The sequence below is a fragment of the Bombus bifarius genome, unplaced genomic scaffold, assembly GCF_011952205.1.
Source record: "Bombus bifarius isolate JDL3187 unplaced genomic scaffold, Bbif_JDL3187 scf7180000010271, whole genome shotgun sequence".
Taxonomy (NCBI): Eukaryota; Metazoa; Arthropoda; class Insecta; order Hymenoptera; family Apidae; genus Bombus; species Bombus bifarius.
The window spans coordinates 3,578,864-3,597,302 of record NW_022885586.1 but is presented as its reverse complement, the minus strand read 5'-3'; the positions used below and the strand labels follow the sequence as shown (position 1 = coordinate 3,597,302).

General features: G+C 34.9%; 3 protein-coding genes across 3 annotated transcripts; all 3 read right to left on the bottom strand.

Annotated features, from left to right (window-relative positions):
- Positions 1-1,697: 1,697 nt before the first annotated feature.
- Positions 1,698-7,765, bottom strand: LOC117216440. Its single transcript, XM_033463140.1, has 9 exons — positions 7,680-7,765; positions 7,259-7,600; positions 6,613-6,814; positions 6,284-6,531; positions 3,547-3,663; positions 3,122-3,463; positions 2,548-2,749; positions 2,311-2,466; positions 1,698-1,757 (listed from the first exon to the last, which is right to left on the bottom strand). Exons 1-9 carry the CDS (start codon positions 7,763-7,765, stop codon positions 1,698-1,700), a joined length of 1,755 nt encoding a protein of 584 aa, XP_033319031.1.
- Positions 7,766-9,206: 1,441 nt separating this feature from the next.
- LOC117216439 (odorant receptor 46a-like) lies at positions 9,207-13,363 on the bottom strand. The gene is made up of 7 exons (XM_033463139.1): positions 13,141-13,363; positions 12,897-13,052; positions 11,215-11,693; positions 10,505-10,843; positions 10,044-10,245; positions 9,807-9,962; positions 9,207-9,304 (listed from the first exon to the last, which is right to left on the bottom strand). The coding sequence occupies exons 1-7, from the start codon at positions 13,333-13,335 to the stop codon at positions 9,245-9,247; spliced, it is 1,587 nt and encodes a 528-aa protein (XP_033319030.1). The 5' UTR covers positions 13,336-13,363; the 3' UTR covers positions 9,207-9,244.
- A 2,217-nt stretch (positions 13,364-15,580) lies between these two features.
- Positions 15,581-18,132, bottom strand: LOC117216438 (odorant receptor 94b-like). Its single transcript, XM_033463138.1, has 5 exons — positions 18,118-18,132; positions 17,343-17,692; positions 16,647-16,848; positions 16,408-16,563; positions 15,581-15,892 (listed from the first exon to the last, which is right to left on the bottom strand). The coding sequence occupies exons 1-5, from the start codon at positions 18,130-18,132 to the stop codon at positions 15,836-15,838; spliced, it is 780 nt and encodes a 259-aa protein (XP_033319029.1). The 3' UTR covers positions 15,581-15,835.
- Positions 18,133-18,439: the final 307 nt, after the last annotated feature.

The window sequence follows — 18,439 nt, the reverse complement described above, 5'->3', positions numbered from 1 at the left end:
GTATCGTTCGAAGCATCAGATGCTACTAACAACCCTCAGGAAACGAAATTCTTATGCTGCCTTAAATGGAATAGCTCCTTCTTGGAATTTACCCCCGTGTAATTATCGTCATTATCGATGTTACCGTGCTGCGACGATGCAAGAAATTACATTTTTAAAAACCATTATTATAGAGTGGTCGTTTCTCTCTATTTTCCATTTCCAGCTTCCGCTTATTTCATTGGATTGAAATATACATGCTGTGGTGGCACTAAACGTCATAGCGTGTGTCATTTAACCGACAAGTTACATTCTAATTGATTGATTACCTTGAACTCGGCATCGTCCCGAGTAGTGTAGGTACATCCTTAGGCGATTACATCTTTAATGACGACGTTTCCACAGTTTCTAACGTGCAATTATATTACTGCCCGCCAGCGTATTTTTTATCGCGAACTTATACGTTTCAGGAGTCGAGCACGGAAGACAACTTTTAATCATGGGTGCTTACAGGATAGGAATCCGGGAGTTTCAGTGCACGAAAGGGGGAATAGACTGAGGTAGGGTTATCTGTTTTAAGCTGTCCAATTTACTTTGCAATTTGGTTATGAACAATTTTTGAGCGAATGATAATTAAAAATTTAACTCATTATTACATGTTGGTAAGTAGTGAAATACGTGTAAAGTGTTATATACATATGTAACACTTTTGCTCATTAAAAAGATTAAGAAGTAAGAAGGTTGTAGAACTAATGTCAACATTCAGTTATAAGAAAGAGTGAATTGCCCATTTTTATGGCGATCAGAAAAGATAGAAGAACGAGAAATGATTTATTGATGTATTGAAGTATTGATGTGTGTGTCGTAAAAGTAAAACATGTTTACTAAATTTCATGTGAGTTTGGAGAAAGATGGTTCTTTGATTTGCTTTGTTAAAGCAAATCAAATGCAAAACAGGAAGACTTTAGCAACCGAAGAAGCAGAATATTCGATAGAGAGATGATTAGAACGGTAATTGCGAAACTATTTCTATGAAAATATTTCTTTTTAATGGAAATAGAATCGCGTTTACCTTCTGAAAATATATTCTAATAGATATTCAGGAACGTCAAATATAGTGCAGTTCATTTTATTATATTTTTTCAGTAGTATCATTTTCTATTTCTTTTTAAGATCTAAAAATAACCACCCATTTCAAATATTATTGAATAGTGTTACAAGAATCGCAAAATACAATAAAATCATTTCCTAATCATTTGTTTCAACATAACATACCGACTGTTAAATACACCAGAGAATCGTGTGGAGATTGTGGGAGAATAAATCGTGTGGTATCCAGTCGAACACTGGCAAATCCTTCATAGTTATCAGATTATTATAAAGTCCTACGATCGCAAAAACGCTGCCGGTTCGTTCAGTATTTCGCAGTAGATTGCCAGGTTTCTGTAACAAACTAATAAGTAGCAACTCATGGTGAAAATAATCGTGTGTCGTGAAAATATAGTCCAGGAAGAAATATTATATCAAAGAAAACCTTGCATAATCATTGTTCTTCCCTTGGAAGCACTATCTGGATCTCACAGGAGTGTTTGAAATTTATTGTGTTTGCATGGTACATAATTTACTGCGCTGTTTCAATAATTCGTTTTCTATTGCTCTATCCTAATTCTTTCATTGTGTGACGAAGGAACTAATACAACTTATTCTCCGCATGTGTTCTACTCCGATGACTTACTCTGTAGCAGCATGTTGTACGCCGAGTAAGTAACTTTCATCAACTACGACAAACGGGACACTTTATAAAACAAAACCTTCGTAAGCCGCGAAATCAGTATGTGTTTGGAAAAAGAATGTAACATTTGTCGTTAACATCAATGAATGTTATCTCGCATTCGGCAATCCACGTAAGATTATTTTGTAGAATATTTACAGTATTATTCCGTGTATCTATTATTTTGAGGACAAAAATTGGAAGAAGTCTAATCGCGGGCTTGACACTATTGTCTTATTCCAATAAGCTATATTAATCTACGCGTACCAGAGTCTTTTGTAATATTTTTCGAATTGGTATCGTATCTCATTATTTGAAGTCGAAATTCAATACGTGAACTGAATTTTCATTGTTAATTGCTAATTTTCAAGCAATGACCACCTATTACAAAGGATAGAATAATTTGGAAGATTGACAGTCATATTTGAGTCAATTATACAAAAATTATACAAAATTGGGGGAACTGACTTTTCCCAAATCGATGGCGAATTACTCAGTTTACCGAGTATTGTTTTTAATTTACGTTTGTGCAAATAATGTATTCCTATATAGATACTGACACCTTTGAACGATTCCAAGTTCATGGGTATAATATAGGCGCTTGTAATCTCAACAGGCGTCAATGAACGTGCCATGATCACCACAAGCATCTTCCTAGCGTCTTTGCTCAAATTTGGCCAATCGCTATTATATACCATATTAGAAACATCGAGGCTCTGCAGAGATAAAAAGTCCACAAATTATTGGTTTGCAAAGAAACGACAGCTCGTATTATATCTGCGTATGTATCTATCTACCTTTATTTTCGCTGCATTTCCGAACCAACAAAAGAAAAATGTTTGACATATCCCGGCAAACATGTACATAGACCATCCTATTAATTGCGCAGTGTCCTGTACGTCTGTTAGTAGGTAAAGAGTAAAGCATACCGCGACTGCGCTTGCCATAAATTGCACGAACATCATTTTGTTAAAAAAATTGTTTACCATATCGGCGAACCTGAAATAATTGAGATAAGTATTACTTCACTGTTTTCTTTAACTGAAGGTTTTTGGTAAGGAAAGTAAGAAATCGCATTCGCCACTTTGTAATAGCTAAGTCGTGTTAAAATCCAGTGTTGTCGATTAATCCCGCGGTATCAAAATTTCTATTTATTGGTTTTTGAGACACGACATATGTATATTTTTCAACCCCCTTCTTCATTTCTAAGATATGCTTGTTAGAATATCAAAATAGTATTAATACCCTTAGCTTTTTAGCCGTAAAATAAGAAATCAATAAAAATACAACTTATTTCGATTTCTCCCGTAACTTTCAGTTAGCTTCGTCAGATCGTTAATTTGTATAAATAGAAGCACACAGGAATCGAACCTGAATATTTTATTATGGTGCCAAATGCAGTGTTTTAGCGATTGAATTTCATGTCCTTCGATATTGTGCAAGCGATAAACCAGCATCTCAAGTTGACAACATATGTGAAGCAATAGACCGACGAATAACGTGTCGAAAATACAGACACCAACGCATATGATCACTAAACCCAGGAACTGATAGAGAAACGTCATAGAAAACGCAATCCACGAGGAGGTGATGTCGAAAGGAAACCAACCGGGGAACATTAATTTTTTTAATTTAAAATCACATATCAATGCCATTCCTAATAAAGAAAGCACACAAAATGTGACTTGGATCGTATAACCCACCGCGACTTTTCTAAAAGAAAAAAGAAGGAAAAAAAGGTATTTTAAATAATTTCCTTACAATTATGTATATTACAACGAACAGAAAGAACTTACTCGATTAGATTGTCGTATCTCGCGTGAATTTCTCCTTCCCCATTGTTCTCTGGTACAAAGGGCTTCTTCTTGAGTAGATCCAACATATTTATGATAGTTTTTCGCCCTAAGACTAAGCTGACAAATTTGCAGTTCGTGATAAATATCGCGACAGATATGTTAAAATTGTCACGCAAGTCGTCCTGCGTTTCCACGTTCAAACAAATGTCCAGGATTAGCATGAGGCAGTAGCTCCACAAGTACAACGTCACGAAGACCGTATATAAATTATAGAGAAAGCGTTTCCTCGGAGACTTCAACGTAGGCGGTAAAAAATATCCGCTGGCGATGAAAAGTTTGAATGTCCATCGTAGTACGTGCATTTTCAATATTTGCGGTATGATTTGTCTTACTTAACACTTCGCGTTAGGAAAGATCGAACGATCAAGTAGCTTCGGACAGTTAGGTCTTATACTATCAGTCTTCGCAATATAACTAGCAGGATTTTTTTACGGTATATTTTGATTCACCAAGAGAAGAAGTTATTTCATATCAAATGTAGTATCGAACATGAGAATATGAAAATAAAGATGATCTTTGAAGTAAGTGTATCGTTCGAGGCATTAGATGCTACTAAGAGCCGTAGGTAAACGAAATGTTTACGATGCCTTAAATGGGATAGTTCCCTCTTGGAATTCACCCCCATGTAATTATCGTCATTATCGACGTTTCCGCGCTGCGACGATGCAAGAAGTTACATATTTAATAATCACTATTGTAGAGTAATCGTTTGTTTCTTTCTATTTTGCATTTCTAGCTTCCGTTTATTTTATTGGATTGAAATATACATGCTGTGGTGGCACTAAACGTCATAGCGTGTGTCATTTTACCGACGAGTTACATTCTAACCGATTGATTACCTTAAGCTCGGCATCGTCGCGAGTAGTGTAGGTACATCCTTTGGTGATTACATCTTTAATGACGACGTTTCCACTGTTTCCAACGTGCAATTATATTACTGCCCGCCAGCGTACTTTTTATCGCGAACTTATACGTTTCAGGAGTCGAGCACGGAAGACAACTTTTAATCACGGGTGCTTACAGGATAGGAAACCGGGAGTTTCAGTGCACGAACGGGAGAATAGACTGAGGTAGGGTTATTTGCATTAAGCTGTTCAATTTAGCTTGCAATTTGGTTATGAATAATTTTTGTGCGATTGATAATTGAAAATTTAACTCATTATTACATGTTTGATAAGTAGTGAAATACGTGTAAAGTGTTATATACATATGTAACACTTTTGCTCATTAAAAAGATCAGAAGTAAGAAGGTTGTAGAACTAATGTCCACATTTAGTTTTATGGAAGAGTCAATTGCCCATTTTTATGGCAATTAGAAAAGATAGAAGAACGAGAAATGATTTATTGATGTATTGAAGTATTGATGTCCGTGTCGTAAAAGTAAAACATATTTTTGCTTTGTCAAGTCAAATCAAATGCAGAACAGAAAGTATTTAGCAACCGAAGAAGCAGAATATTCGATAGAGAGATGATTAGAACGGTAATTGCAAAACTATTTCTATGAAAATATTTCTTTTTAATGGAAATAGAATGGCGCTCAGGTACGTCAAATACAGTGCAGTTCATTTTATTATATTTTTTCAGTAGTAGCATTTTCTATTTCTTTTTAAGATCTAAAAATAACCACCCATTTCAAATATTATTGAATAGTGTTACAAGAATCGCAAAATACAATAAAATCATTTCCTAATCATTTGTTTGAACATAACATACCGACTGTTTGATACACCAGAGAATCGTGTGGAGATGTGGGAGAATAAATCGTGTGGTATCCAGTCGAACACTGGCAACTCCTTCATAGTTATCAGAATATTATAAAGTCCTACGATCGCAAAAACGCTGCCGATTCGTTCAGTATTTCGCAGTAGATTTCCAGGTTTCTGTAACAAACTGATAAGTAGCAACTCATGGTGAAAATAATCGTGTGCCGTAAAAATATAGTCCAGGAAGAAGTATTATATCAAAGAAAAACTTGCATAATCATTGTCCTTCCCTTGGAAGCACTATCTGGATCTCACAGGAGTGTTTGAAATTTATTGTGTTTGCATGGTACATAATTTACTGCGCTGTTTCAATAATTCGTTTTCTATTGCTCTATCCTTATTCTTTCATTGTGTGACGAAGGAACAAATACAACTTATTCTCCGCATGTGCTCTACTCCGATGACTTACTGTGTAGCAGCATGTTGTAGGCCGAGTAAGTAACTTTCATCAACTACGACAAACGGGAAACTTTATAAAACAAAACTTTCGTAAGCCGCGAAATAAGTATGTGTTTGGAAAAAGAATGTAACATTTGTCGTTAACATCAATGTATGTTATCTCGCATTCGGCAATCAACGTAAAATTATTTTGTAGAATATTTACAATATTATTCCGTGTATCTATTATTTTAAGGACAAAAATTGGAAGAATTCTAATCGCGGGCTTGACACTATTCGCTTATTGCAATAAGCTATATTAACCTAAGCGTACCAGAGTCTTTTGTAATATTTTTCGAATTAGTATCGTTTCTCATTATTTGAAGTTCATAATTCAATATGTGGACAGAATTTTCATTGTTAATTGCAAATTTTCAAACAATGACCACCTATTACAAAGGATAGAATAGTTTGGAAGATTGACAGTCATATTTGAGTCAATTGTACAAAAATTATACAAAATTGGGGGAACTGACTTTTCCCAAATCGATGGCGAATTACTCAGTGTACTGAGTACTTTTTTTAATTTACGTTTGTGCAAATAATGTATTTCTATATAGATACTGACACCTTTGAAAGATTCCAAGTTCATGGGTAAAATATAGGCGCTTGTAATCTCAACAGGCGTCAATGAACGTGCCATGATCACCACAAGCATCTTCCTGGCGTCGTTGCTCAAATTTGGCCAATCGCTATTATATACCATATTAGAAATATCCAGGCTCTGCAGAGATAAAAAGTCCACAAATTATTGATTTGCAAAGAAACGACAGCTCGTATTATATCTGCGTGCGTATCTATCTACCTTTACTTTCGCTGCATTTCCGAACCAACAAAAGTAAAATGTTTGAAATATCCCGGCTAACATGTACGTAGACCATCCTATTAATTGCGCAGTGCCTTCTATGTCTGTTAGTACGTAAAGAGTAAAGCACATCGAGACTGTGCTTTCCACAAATTGCACGAACATTAATTTGTTAAAAAAATTGTTTACCATATCGGCGAACCTGAAATAATTGAGATAAGTATTACTTCACTGTTTTCTTTAACTGAAGGTTTTTGGCAAGGAAAGTAACAAATCCCGTTCGCCACTTTGTAATAGCTAAGTCGTGTTAAAATCCAGTGTTGTAGATTAATCCCGCGGTATCAAAATTTCTTTTTATTCGTTTTTGAGACACGATATATATATATATATATTTTTCAACCCCCTTCTTCATTTCTACAATTTTGTTATAGTATCAAAATATGGTTGATACCTTTGGTTTTCTCGGAACAATTACGTCTTTGCACCTAACAGCTCTTCTGCTTAACTATTCTAAGTTAAAATATTTCTTTTTAGTCGTAAAATGGAAAGTCAGTAAATATAAAACTTATTTCGGTTTCTCCCGTAATCTTCAATTAGCTTCGTCAGATCGTTAATTTGTTTAAATAGAAGCATACAGGAAACGAACCTGAATATTTTATTATGGTGCCAAACGCAGTGTTTTAACGATTGAATTTCATGTCCTTCGATATTGTGCAAGCGATAAACCAGCATCTCAAGTTGACAACATATGTGAAGCAATAGGCCGACGAATAACGTGTCGAAAATACAGACACCATTGGATATGATCACTAAACCCACGAACTGATAGAGAAACGTCATAGAAAACGCAAGCCACGAGGAGGTGATGTCGAAAGGAAACCAAGCGCGGAACATTAATTTTTTCAATTTAAAGTCACACATCAATGTCATTCCTAATAAAGAAAGCACACAAAATGTGACTTGGATCGTATAACCCACCGCGACTTTTCTAAAAAAAAAAGGAAAAAAATAACATTATAATAATTTCCTTACAGTTATATATATTACAACGAACAGAAAGAACTTACTCGATTAGATTGTCGTATCTCGCGTGAATTTCTTCTTCCCCATTGTTCTCTGGCACAAAGGGCTTCTTCTTGAGTAGATCCAACATATTTACGATAGCTTTTCGCCCTAAGACTAAGCTGACATATTTGTAACTCGTGATAAATATCGCGACAGATATGTTAAAATTGTCACGCAGGTCGTCCCGCGTTCTCGTGTTGAAGCAAATGTCCAGGATTAGCGTGAGGCAGTAGCTCCACAAGTACAACGTCACGAAGACCGTATATAAATTATAGAGAAAGCGTTTCCGCGGAGACTTCAACGTAGGCGGTAAAAAATATCCGCTGGCGATGAAAAGTTTGAATGTCCATCGTAGTACGTGCATTTTCAATATTTACGGTATGATTTGTCTTACTTAAACTTCGCGTTAGGAAAGATCGAACGATCAAGTGCCTTCGAACAGTTAGGTCTTATACTATCAATCTTCGCAATATGACTAGCAGCATTTTTTACGGTATATTTTGATTCACCAAAAGAAGAAGTTATTTGAAATCAAATGTAGTATCGAACATGAGAATATGAAAATAAAGATTATCTTTGAAGTAAGTGTATCGTTCGAAGCATTAGATGCTACTAAGAACCGTAGGTAAACGAAATGTTTACGCTGCCTTAAATGGGATAGTTCCCTCTTGGAATTCACCCCCATGTAATTATCGTCATTATCGACGTTACCGCACTGCGACGACGTAAGAAGTTACATTTTTAATAATCACTATTATAGAGTGACCGTGTGTTTCTTTCTATTCTGCATTTCTAGCTTCCGTTTATTTTATTCGATTGAAATATACATGCTGTGGTGGCACTAAACGTCATAGTGTGTGTTATTTAACCGACGAGTTACATTCTATTTGATTGATTACCTTGAACTTGGCATCGTCCCGAGTAGTGTAGATATATTCTTATGTAATTACATTTTTAATGACGACGTTTTCACTGTTTCTAACGTGCATTTATATTACTGCCCGCCTGCGTACTTTTTATCGCGAGCTTATGCGCGTTCAGTTAGTTTTCAAGAATCGAACAATGAAGACAACTTTTAATTATGGTTGCTTGTAGGATAGGAAACTGGAAGATTCAGAGAAAAGAAGGGAATATAAATTGAGGTAGGATTATTTGAATCAGTGTAATATTAATGTCAAGCTGGGCTATTTTCTTTCTCAGTTATTTTCGACAAATTTTCGTGCCAACGGCTCTTGGAAATAACTAATTGAAGTCATTGTCAGACGTTTGATAGACAGCGAAAAATGTCATATATTGTGTGTGTATTATCTAGATACTATTTTTATATTTACCTTTACTGATTAGAAAATACAACGCTTGTTCAACTAATGTTGACATTTCTAGTTTTATCAGAGCTCTAATTAGCCAAAGAATGGTTTGACTTTTATTTCGAGCAAAAGAAAACACAGGACGGGAAATAACGTATTGATTTATTGATGTGTGTCTTAAAAAAAAAAGAACATTTGTATTAGTCTGCATGTGAGTAGTCCATGTTTCTTATTACACTCGGATTAAAATACGACGGTTCTTAGTCGTTTAGTTTGCTTTGTTGAAGCAAATTGTACGCTGAGTAGGAAGTCTTCAGCAACTGTCACAAACAAAACATTCGATAGAGAAACGATTACTAAGATAGTAGCGAAATTATTTCTGTAAAAATATTTCTTTCTAATGGTAACAGAATCGCGTTAACCCCTTGACAGTATTACAGTCCAAAACAGATCGAGGCAAGTCAAATATAGTGCTAGAATTCTTTATCTTCGCTTGTCTTACGGATTTGACTTCCATTTACGTCACGAGATAGTACAATAACTTTACAATTTACACGTAAGCAGAAACACGTACGCACTAAAGCGGAACAATAGACGTAAAAATGTCCATTCATTTCGAAGATTATTGAACAGTGTGGCAAAGATTGCAAAATATAATAAAATCACCTTCCAATCATTTCTTTTGATTGGAATCATCCTTATTTTCTAATATATAGCAAACATATAATATAATTATTTTCGAAATTAATCATTTTCTGAGTTCTTCGTCGTTTTATTACACTGTCAAAGGGTTAAAGTGTTACTTGTTTCTTTGATACTGACTATAGCGAAAGATTCGAGGTTCATGGAGATGACATGGCAACTAGTGAATTCGATAGGTTCTAACGAGCGTCTCATGATCAGTAAAAGAATCTTTTTCGAGCTATCGTTTAAAAATGGTAGATTACTTTCCAACACCGCGTTAGGAATTTCCAGACTCTATAGAACGGAAATATTTGAAATTGTAAAATCTCGCAATTCGGCCTCTAGCAAGACCATTAGATCACAAGTAAAACGTACCTTCAGCTTGACTTCGTTGCCGTACCAACAGTAGTAGAATACCTGCATGAGCAGACACAACGTGTAGGTCGCTGTTTCCATAAATTTCGGGCCAAATTCCATTACCGACAATCGATAAAGATTGAAACACACGGCTCCGGTGCTTATCAAAAATTGCATCGACATGATCATTTTGAAGTTATCGTTCACCATCGATGCGAATCTGTAATTTATTTCCCCAGATACATAACCATGTATTGCGAAAGTCTGCTCATTTATGAAAAATACACGTAGAGATACATGAAGTATTTTTTATTTGAAGGAATATATTGAAAGATTTTGCTTTCGAGGGGATTCTCAAAATTAATTGCTTAATATCCAGGTAATTGAGAAACTTTGCGAAGAAGAGAACGGTTCTAATGAACGAAGATTGAGAAATTTGCTTATATTTATTTATATAGTAATATAATATTAAAACAAACTTGTATATGCGGTGATGATGATGCGCACAGAATTTCGCCGAGTAATCTTTGTCCGTAGTAATGTTTTTCATACGGTGTTCAAGGATCTCGAATTGGCAATAAATGTGAATCAGTATACCGCTGAACAAACAATCGCAAACGATGTTCAAATTCGTGCTGAATATCGTGGCCAGGATCTGATGAATAAAGCTAAAAAGAAAGAGAAGCGGTGAATTGTAGTCATAAGGTATCCAGGCTCGAAATTTCAGTCTTCCATGTCTGAAGTCTGTAAGAAATGCGCCTATCCATAGCCAGGCCACGAAGAAGTGAAGTACAAACGAGTAAGCTTTGGAGTTCCATCTATAAATGTAATACAATTAATTCTACCATTGTCGTTTTACAAATACAGCGAAACCTCGATTATCTGCATTTTAATCATGGCATGCTATTCGAATTTCTTTGTTTTTAAATTTATTTTCTCTTGAATAAAAAAGCATTTACGCTTGAGCTGTTTTATAAATATTAAATAGAAGCAAACGCTTTTAAACTGTTTCATAAATATCGATATTAAACGAAAACAAAAATTTTTAAATAAAAATGTAATAATTTCTCTCAATTACTATTCTCGCTTCTCGATTTTTCCGACAAGGGATCATTCTCAAATCTTTCATTAATCGAGGCTCGACTGCTATTTCAATCTTTATCGTACTGTAACTACAATACCAACTTACTCGATTCGTTCCTCGAATTTCGTTCGAATTTCAATCTCTTCGTCGTTCACAGGTGCGAATGGTTTCTCTAGCAGAACGCCCATTAAAATTTCAATATTTCCTCGATAAATTAGTAGCACAAGAGCCTTGCAACAGCTGGAGAACAGTACCAGCGTTACGTACAAATTTTCACTAAAATCATCTTGATTATCCACGTTGATGACAAGATCCAGAATCAGCGAAGTTTCGAAACTGAAGAGCAACAGCAACACGACGATCGTGTAAACATCGTACAAAACTCTTTTCCATAAATATTTCCACGTGGACGGTCGTACAAGACCGGTCAGAGTAAGAAGCGCGAATGTCCAACGTAAAGTGTGCATTTCGAATTTTTCTAAACTTCGTTTCTTATAATCCTCGATATGTTTACAAATGTAAAATAATTCTACTAATAAAAAATAATAATTGAAGGCAATATTGTACGCGTTCGTAGAAGCGAACTAATAATTAATAGATTGCAAATTTTCACACATTTGTGGGAAATTTAAACATGAAAAAATACACGCAATACACATAGTATGCAAAAATATGCGAAACAAATATCTATAGGTCCCATTCCTTCAGTTGTTTTCATAACAATGTGAATTTAAATAAATATCCACAAAGTATATTCCGATCGGTTAATTCTTTGCCGAAAGATATTACCAATAACACAGTACCTAAATACTAGATCGAGTTCGCTCAAATGAACCAGTTAATTGTCAGAACTGTACCTTTAGATTTTACCTTGGAAACCACTATCTTCCGTTACAAAGTACGCAGTCGCGCAATTACTTTTGCAACAGTTACAAAACAAGATACCGATAATTTTATGTCTTGCTGTTTCCCCTTTCTTCTTTCAACGTGAATTCACGATACACGTTGTTAATGTCGATGGCGATATTGACGGCGGTTTGCTTGAAATATAAATGATCAGCGTGCAGAATGGAACGCGATGGTCGTTTTCCATAGATAAATATTTAAAAGGTGTCCAGGCTTCTTCGAGAGAAGAGAAGAGAAATTAATGGTAAAAGAGGAATGAGTTCCGTTATAAACGTAACGCTTCTGTATATTATTTATTGTTTCGTTTATTCCTTTCGCATACTCTACATTCCTCCATTGCGTGTGTCCATGAAAGGGTCGTGCCTTTATTCGTCTCTCGAGAAGCTGCTGCTTGGCTCGCTAACCTCTGCTACATACCTTGCAGCAGATTGTACGCCGAATAAGAAGTTTTCAACAACTGCGACAAAGAGAATTTCGTATGATGGTGTGAAACACAGATTATACGTTGATAATAAAACTATCAATCCAGTCGGAACGTCTGGTATCGAATTTCTCATTTCTGCAATTACTGGAAATATGAAGTATATTATTGGTAATATCAATGTCTACTTTTATTGGAAAAAGAACATATTACGTATATTGGTTCTTGCGGATTCTTATTTTACAGGAAGAATTGAAACTTTCGTATTTAATTCATTTTTACTTCTTTATGAGACTTCATCTGGAAAAAATATCCAATAAGATGAAAAAGTTTTTAGTTTCGTTTAGTTTAGTTCAGAAAACTCTGCGATAGACTTATCTGATTTTTTAGCGATTATTAGACAATAAGGAAGCGTCAGTCAGTCAAAAAAAAAAAAAAGGTCGATTCTTTCCATACTAACGATCACGAAAGACTTGAGATTCATCGTCACCACGTAAACACTAGTCATTTGTATGGGAGATCTCGCACGCATCATGATCATTAACAAGTCCCGTTTAGTGGTTTCCTTGAGCGCTAGCCAGTCGATTTCAAAAATCATATTGGAAATTTCCAAGCTCTAAATGAAGAACAGACAACGTTACTGGAAAGATTTAACAAAAGAAGATTAAACCAAACGATAATTGCGTTATCGTTAAGGGAAATACCTTCAGCTCAACTTCATTCCCGTACCAACATAGAATGTATATCTGTGTTAACATACAGCTGCTGAACATAATTATTTTCACAATCATCTCGAGCGAGATGTTCGTTCCCGTTAAGATGTAAAGATTCATGCATATCGTCAGAGTGCTCACTGCGAACTGAACGAAAATCATCAGTTTAAACTCTTCGTTTATCATGGTGGCGAATCTGCAATTGTTTCGTCGACGAACGAATTACGAAATATATGATATTATTTTATATATTATCGAATATGAATATTATTCCACGATATCGGTAATCCCTTAACTGTGCAACGAGTTTCTAGCTTACTCGCTAAATATTGAATACAAAAGTTGAAATGATAAATGACGTAAATTCTATAAATGGAGATTTTTAACGTAGGAAAGTTGATTATACGTAGAATGATAATAAGCTGTGATAATTGTATATCGAAACTTAAAGAAATTGTCTTATATGAATTGTACGTTGTAAACTGCGATATTCTATCTTCAGTTAAGGGAGTAGAAGAAAATGAAACGCTGAAATACGGGGTATACCGTACCGATAGATGAGATTATGATAACGAATGCACAGTTTGCAATCATTCGTGCCTTGTTCGATCTTTTTCAAGCGATATCCGAAGATTTCGATCTGATTGCAGATGAACATCAACAACGTCCATATGAGGCTGTCGCAGGCAACGTGCAGCAGACCATTGAAGGCGTGAATTAAAATTTGTTGACTGTAGATGAAGCTATAGGTGGCTGTCGAAGTATGGTTCCAAGGTAACCACATTCGAAACGCTAGCTTGTGATGTTCGCCTTTGTACAATGCACCGAGCAATGTTAACACCGACATTACCACCACTGACGATTCAACTAGAAGTGCGTAATAAAACGCGTTCGATCTGTGGCGATTCGTAAGGTGATAGGTAATGTCATGTGGAATATATCTATCTTTATTGATAATTATACATACGAGAATGATATAGAAAATTATATCGTAGGAACTAAGAGTAAACATATTGAAAATAATTGGGTCGTCGAGAGCAAAGCGGACTAAGTTCGATACGCAACAAAATCAATAATTCTCTGTCTAAAACACACGTATTTGTATTCATTGTAACGTAATGTATTCTTTGATTTGAAAAAATTAATTCTTCCTCTTTTGTACGATTTAATAACGTTCATTGGAATCTATGAAAACTGTAAAGTCACGTTCACAGAAAAGAAAGAAATGTTTGGTACACTTTTGCTCTCAATACCAAAATTATATTACGTAAAATATTTACCTGGCTCGTCTTTCACACTTTTCTCGAATCTCGATCTCCTCCTTCGTCTCTGGTTGAAAAGGTGTGCTCTCTAGCATATCCGTTATGACGATGATATTCTTACGATTGGACAATATACTGTACATCTTGAGACACGAAATGAAAAATGTCAGAGTTAGGTAAATATTGTCGCAGAACTCATCTAAGGTCTCCACGATGAATATTAGATCGATGAATTGACAAATTGAGCCACCATACACCAACAGTATCACGTAATAACGGTAGACGGTGTATGCAACATTTTTTAATGGCGATAGCAACGGCGGTCGCCAACAGGCGCATATTGTCAAAAAACGATATGTCAATCGTAACAGATGCATCGCTCAGTTTTTTAAATTTCTGCACCGATTGCTCGTTCCTATAGATATTTCTGTATCTTTAAATTTCTGCACTAATATATTTCTCTTCTTCGTCTCTGACGTTTCTAATCATCGTCCGATGATTTTTTAAAAAGTAAAGTTTCCTGTGAAAATAACGATTATTTGGAAATAATAGTAAATTTTAATGGATGTTTTAATAGATGTAGAGATTAGCTTCTGAAAATAATAACAAAGTATCCGATCGATACGAGTTTTTCTTCTTAACACTTGCTTGAAAGAGCTTTTGCTTACAATAGCCGAAGATCCTTGATATTATTTGGTACGGTATGCTGACAAACTGGAAATATAAGAGAAGAAAGATACGAATGTCGACGAAATGCGTTGTCGTATAATATATTTAATAGCGTGCGACAATGTATAGACACGGAATATCGATACGTATCGCACGAAGATTATCGTTCATAAAACTTCCCCCTTTCTGGTGCATGGACTATATTATTATTGTAATTCCAGGTAGATGCATGGAAAACGTCCAGAAGGAATTTAAAATTCCTCGCAACTATTTATTTTCGAGTCTTTTGAATTTATATCGTCTTATGCATAAGACAACAAGTTTAAATATTTAACGACTGGCAAGCAGAGAAATTGACCAGATGCCATGGACATAGAATGGAATAGAACATAGACATTTCTTTTATTTCGAAAAAAACGTTCACGAGTATCGATAGAAATTTCATTTTGGAAGGAAAAGAGGACGAGAGAATATGAAGCAGGCTTCGTATAAAGGTAAGTTGAATTTTAGTATCTTTAGCGTGGCAATTGCATGATTTACATATCGTTGGACAGATTTCATTGTATTAGCGTTTCTTGAAGGTAACACGTAAAAATTAGCATCGATCGTCTCCTGCGGAAAGGTGTGGAATATTGTTTGACCGCAGAAATTCCAAATTTTTAATTTCGACATTCAAAAAGCTTCGAATACCAAAAGTTCGACGCGTTTGTTTGCTTGTGACGATCAGTTTTAATTTTTACGAGAATCCTCGTATTTTAAGATTCTTTCGTCCTTTGGAGCAAATTGTACGTCGAGTACGACATTTTCAGTATCTGTAAGAGACGTAAACGTATTAATAAATCAGTGAAATCCTTGCTTTGTGAGACACATGTCTATATCGATTCACAAATGTATTTGGACATTTACAATTAGTATAGAAATTTTATAAACATATTATACGTGCTATGTATGTATACATATGCATATAGAAAACTTTATGGAATTTTTGTTTGAAACTCTATGAACATTTATGTAAATTCATATTTTTAGAAACATTTTTAAATAAGTGGAACATAAATAGAACACTATTTTACTTGCTAGATGTATATTATATGTAAAGAGTATTATACTTTGAACATTTTGCATACTTTCACAAATTATGTGCATTCTGTGCACTTATACGCATAAATGTATAAAAATCTGCAATTTAATGATTACGACTAGTCATAACTCATCTCTTCAATTTCAAAATGTTTTTTGTAACATACGCAATATGTTCATAACAGGTTCCTATTAGTAGATATCCAAATACTTTCATGACTATATATATTTTATTCTATGTACTAACGTCCACGAAAGTTTTCAAGTCCATCGTAAATATGTAGGCACAGGTCAATTCGATCGGTTTCGTGGCTCTTCTCATTACGTTTATCAAACTCTTCTTGCTGCTATTATCAAACGATATCCAATCCGCCTCAAAGATTGCATTCGCAACCTCGACACTCTATTGTTTCGCATATCGTCGAATTATAATCCATAATCGAGTAGCTTTAATTTTATCAGATAACTCGGTTCAGTAAAATTTACCTTTAATTTGAGCTGATTTCCATACCAACAGTAGAAGAAGACCTGTGTCATCATGCAGGTCAGGTATAAGACGAATTGCAAATATTTGGAGTTCACTGGCGCGTTCGACAATTCGTACAGGATAAAACACACCACGAAGGTGCTCGATAGAAGTTGAACACCTATTATTTCTTGAAACTTCTGCTGTATTATCGAAACGTATCTGCGCTTAAACATAACGCGAATGTAAGATTTGTTTGAAGAGGATTTTATGAAGAAATAAAAATACACTTGTACGATGTTGGTTAAATACGAGAAAAATGCCTTATGATTTAACAAATTTTAATATATACCGCGCATAAATTTTATAGTAAATATATACTTAAACTAAATATCGTATGATATTAATGTATGATATGAATGTAGAATGTAGAACAATTAAAATACTCTCTGTAATACTCTCTTCATTAAAATTAAATTACAGTTTTAATGCTCGATATGAATGTATATCATTTTTTATCTTTTATCTTTTCTCCATAAGAAGCTAAAGTCAGCTTGTATGCATTAAATGGCAGTGTATATTTTTCTTTGTACGTATATTCTCAAGTTACATGAAGAAAGCAATTCGTATTTATAATATTTTATGTTATTATGTATTATGTTAGTTACTGGATGCTGAAATAATTCTATTTATTTATTCAAACGGATAACACTGACCCGTATAAATAATCGTGAAAACGCACGATTTTTCCAATGTCAGGTCTCGGTTCTTTCTTCAGTTCCATTACTCTATGCTTCAGGATTTCTTGCTGGCCGCAGACGTGAACGAGCAACCCGCAAACCAGCACATCACAGGCCACGTTTAGAAGCGCCGTGCCAATCAGTGCGATGATCTGATGAGCGTACGCGATGTAATAGCAATTGGACACAGAATAGTTGAAAGGCAGCCAGGCTTTGTACGCGAGCTTCCGGTCGCCGAAGTCAGTGAGGAACGAAAATAATATCATACAGGCAACCGTAAGCATCACCATAATCGTGTAGTAGATCGTGATCGACCTGTAAAGCGTCTATAAAGGTTTGTCAATCGATTTACCTATGCTGATACCTGATTGAAAATCGAGAGCGATTGAAAGGCACTTGTGCGCTTGTTCTAATAAAGAAAAATAATAAAAAATAAAAAACGATTTAGTTTACTTCTAGATGGCCTGCTGAAGGGTTTTGTAGTTCTCTTTAAGAAGCTATATCTGGTCAAATTCAGTTATATTCGATTTCTATAATTGAAAAATCGAAATGGTAGAAGATACAGCTATCACGCGATTAAATGAAAAGCAATGAAATATGATTTTTTTTTTAGCTAGAAAGAATGTACATACACTATTTCCAGGAAATATGGCGGAGGAAATGTTAGAACAATTTATTTTAGCTTTTAACAATCCACGTTATCTCCAAATAGCCTACTAATGAGATTCCTGGTTCTTTTTAAGGTATTTACAGTGTAGATCGACATTCTTACGATTTCTTTGAAATTTTGACGATACGTAATTTGTAGTATATCGTTTATACATGCTTCAGTTTTTGGAAATGGAAATATTCATCTAGAAGAATCTTTTCTTTCTTTTTAAATTAGCCATCTTCTCACTGTTTTCGAATAAAGGTAATGCGAATTACATAATATCGATAATTTCGGCGTCCGAAAAATACCGCATACGATATTCGTATTAGAAAATATCATAAAACTCGAAGTTTGCCGCTATGTCCATTTCTGAATTGTTTGATAGCGAGCGAGCGTAGATTGTACAGACAGCCAAGAAATT

Bases quoted from the DNA above. Each gene is read 5' to 3' on its own strand.
- LOC117216440 (XM_033463140.1), bottom strand. From the start codon at position 7,765: ATGTTGGATCTACTCAAGAAGAAGCCCTTTGTGCCAGAGAACAATGGG. The intron at 7,601-7,679 runs GTAAGTTCTTTC...TTTTTTTTTTAG, and splicing joins AGATACGACAATCTAATCGA to AAAAGTCGCGGTGGGTTATA. The intron at 2,750-3,121 runs GTTCGATTCCTG...CAATTATTTCAG, and splicing joins CACCATAATAAAATATTCAG to GTTCGCCGATATGGTAAACA.
- LOC117216439 (XM_033463139.1), bottom strand. From the start codon at position 13,335: ATGATAAACGAAGAGTTTAAACTGATGATTTTCGTTCAGTTCGCAGTG. The intron at 13,053-13,140 runs GTATTTCCCTTA...TTCTTCATTTAG, and splicing joins GGAATGAAGTTGAGCTGAAG to AGCTTGGAAATTTCCAATAT. The intron at 9,963-10,043 runs GTACGTTTTACT...TCCGTTCTATAG, and splicing joins GCAACGAAGTCAAGCTGAAG to AGTCTGGAAATTCCTAACGC.
- LOC117216438 (XM_033463138.1), bottom strand. The intron at 16,849-17,342 runs GTCAGTGTTATC...GTTTAAGCGCAG, and splicing joins TTTCACGATTATTTATACGG to ATACGTTTCGATAATACAGC. The intron at 16,564-16,646 runs GTAAATTTTACT...GCGAAACAATAG, and splicing joins GAAATCAGCTCAAATTAAAG to AGTGTCGAGGTTGCGAATGC.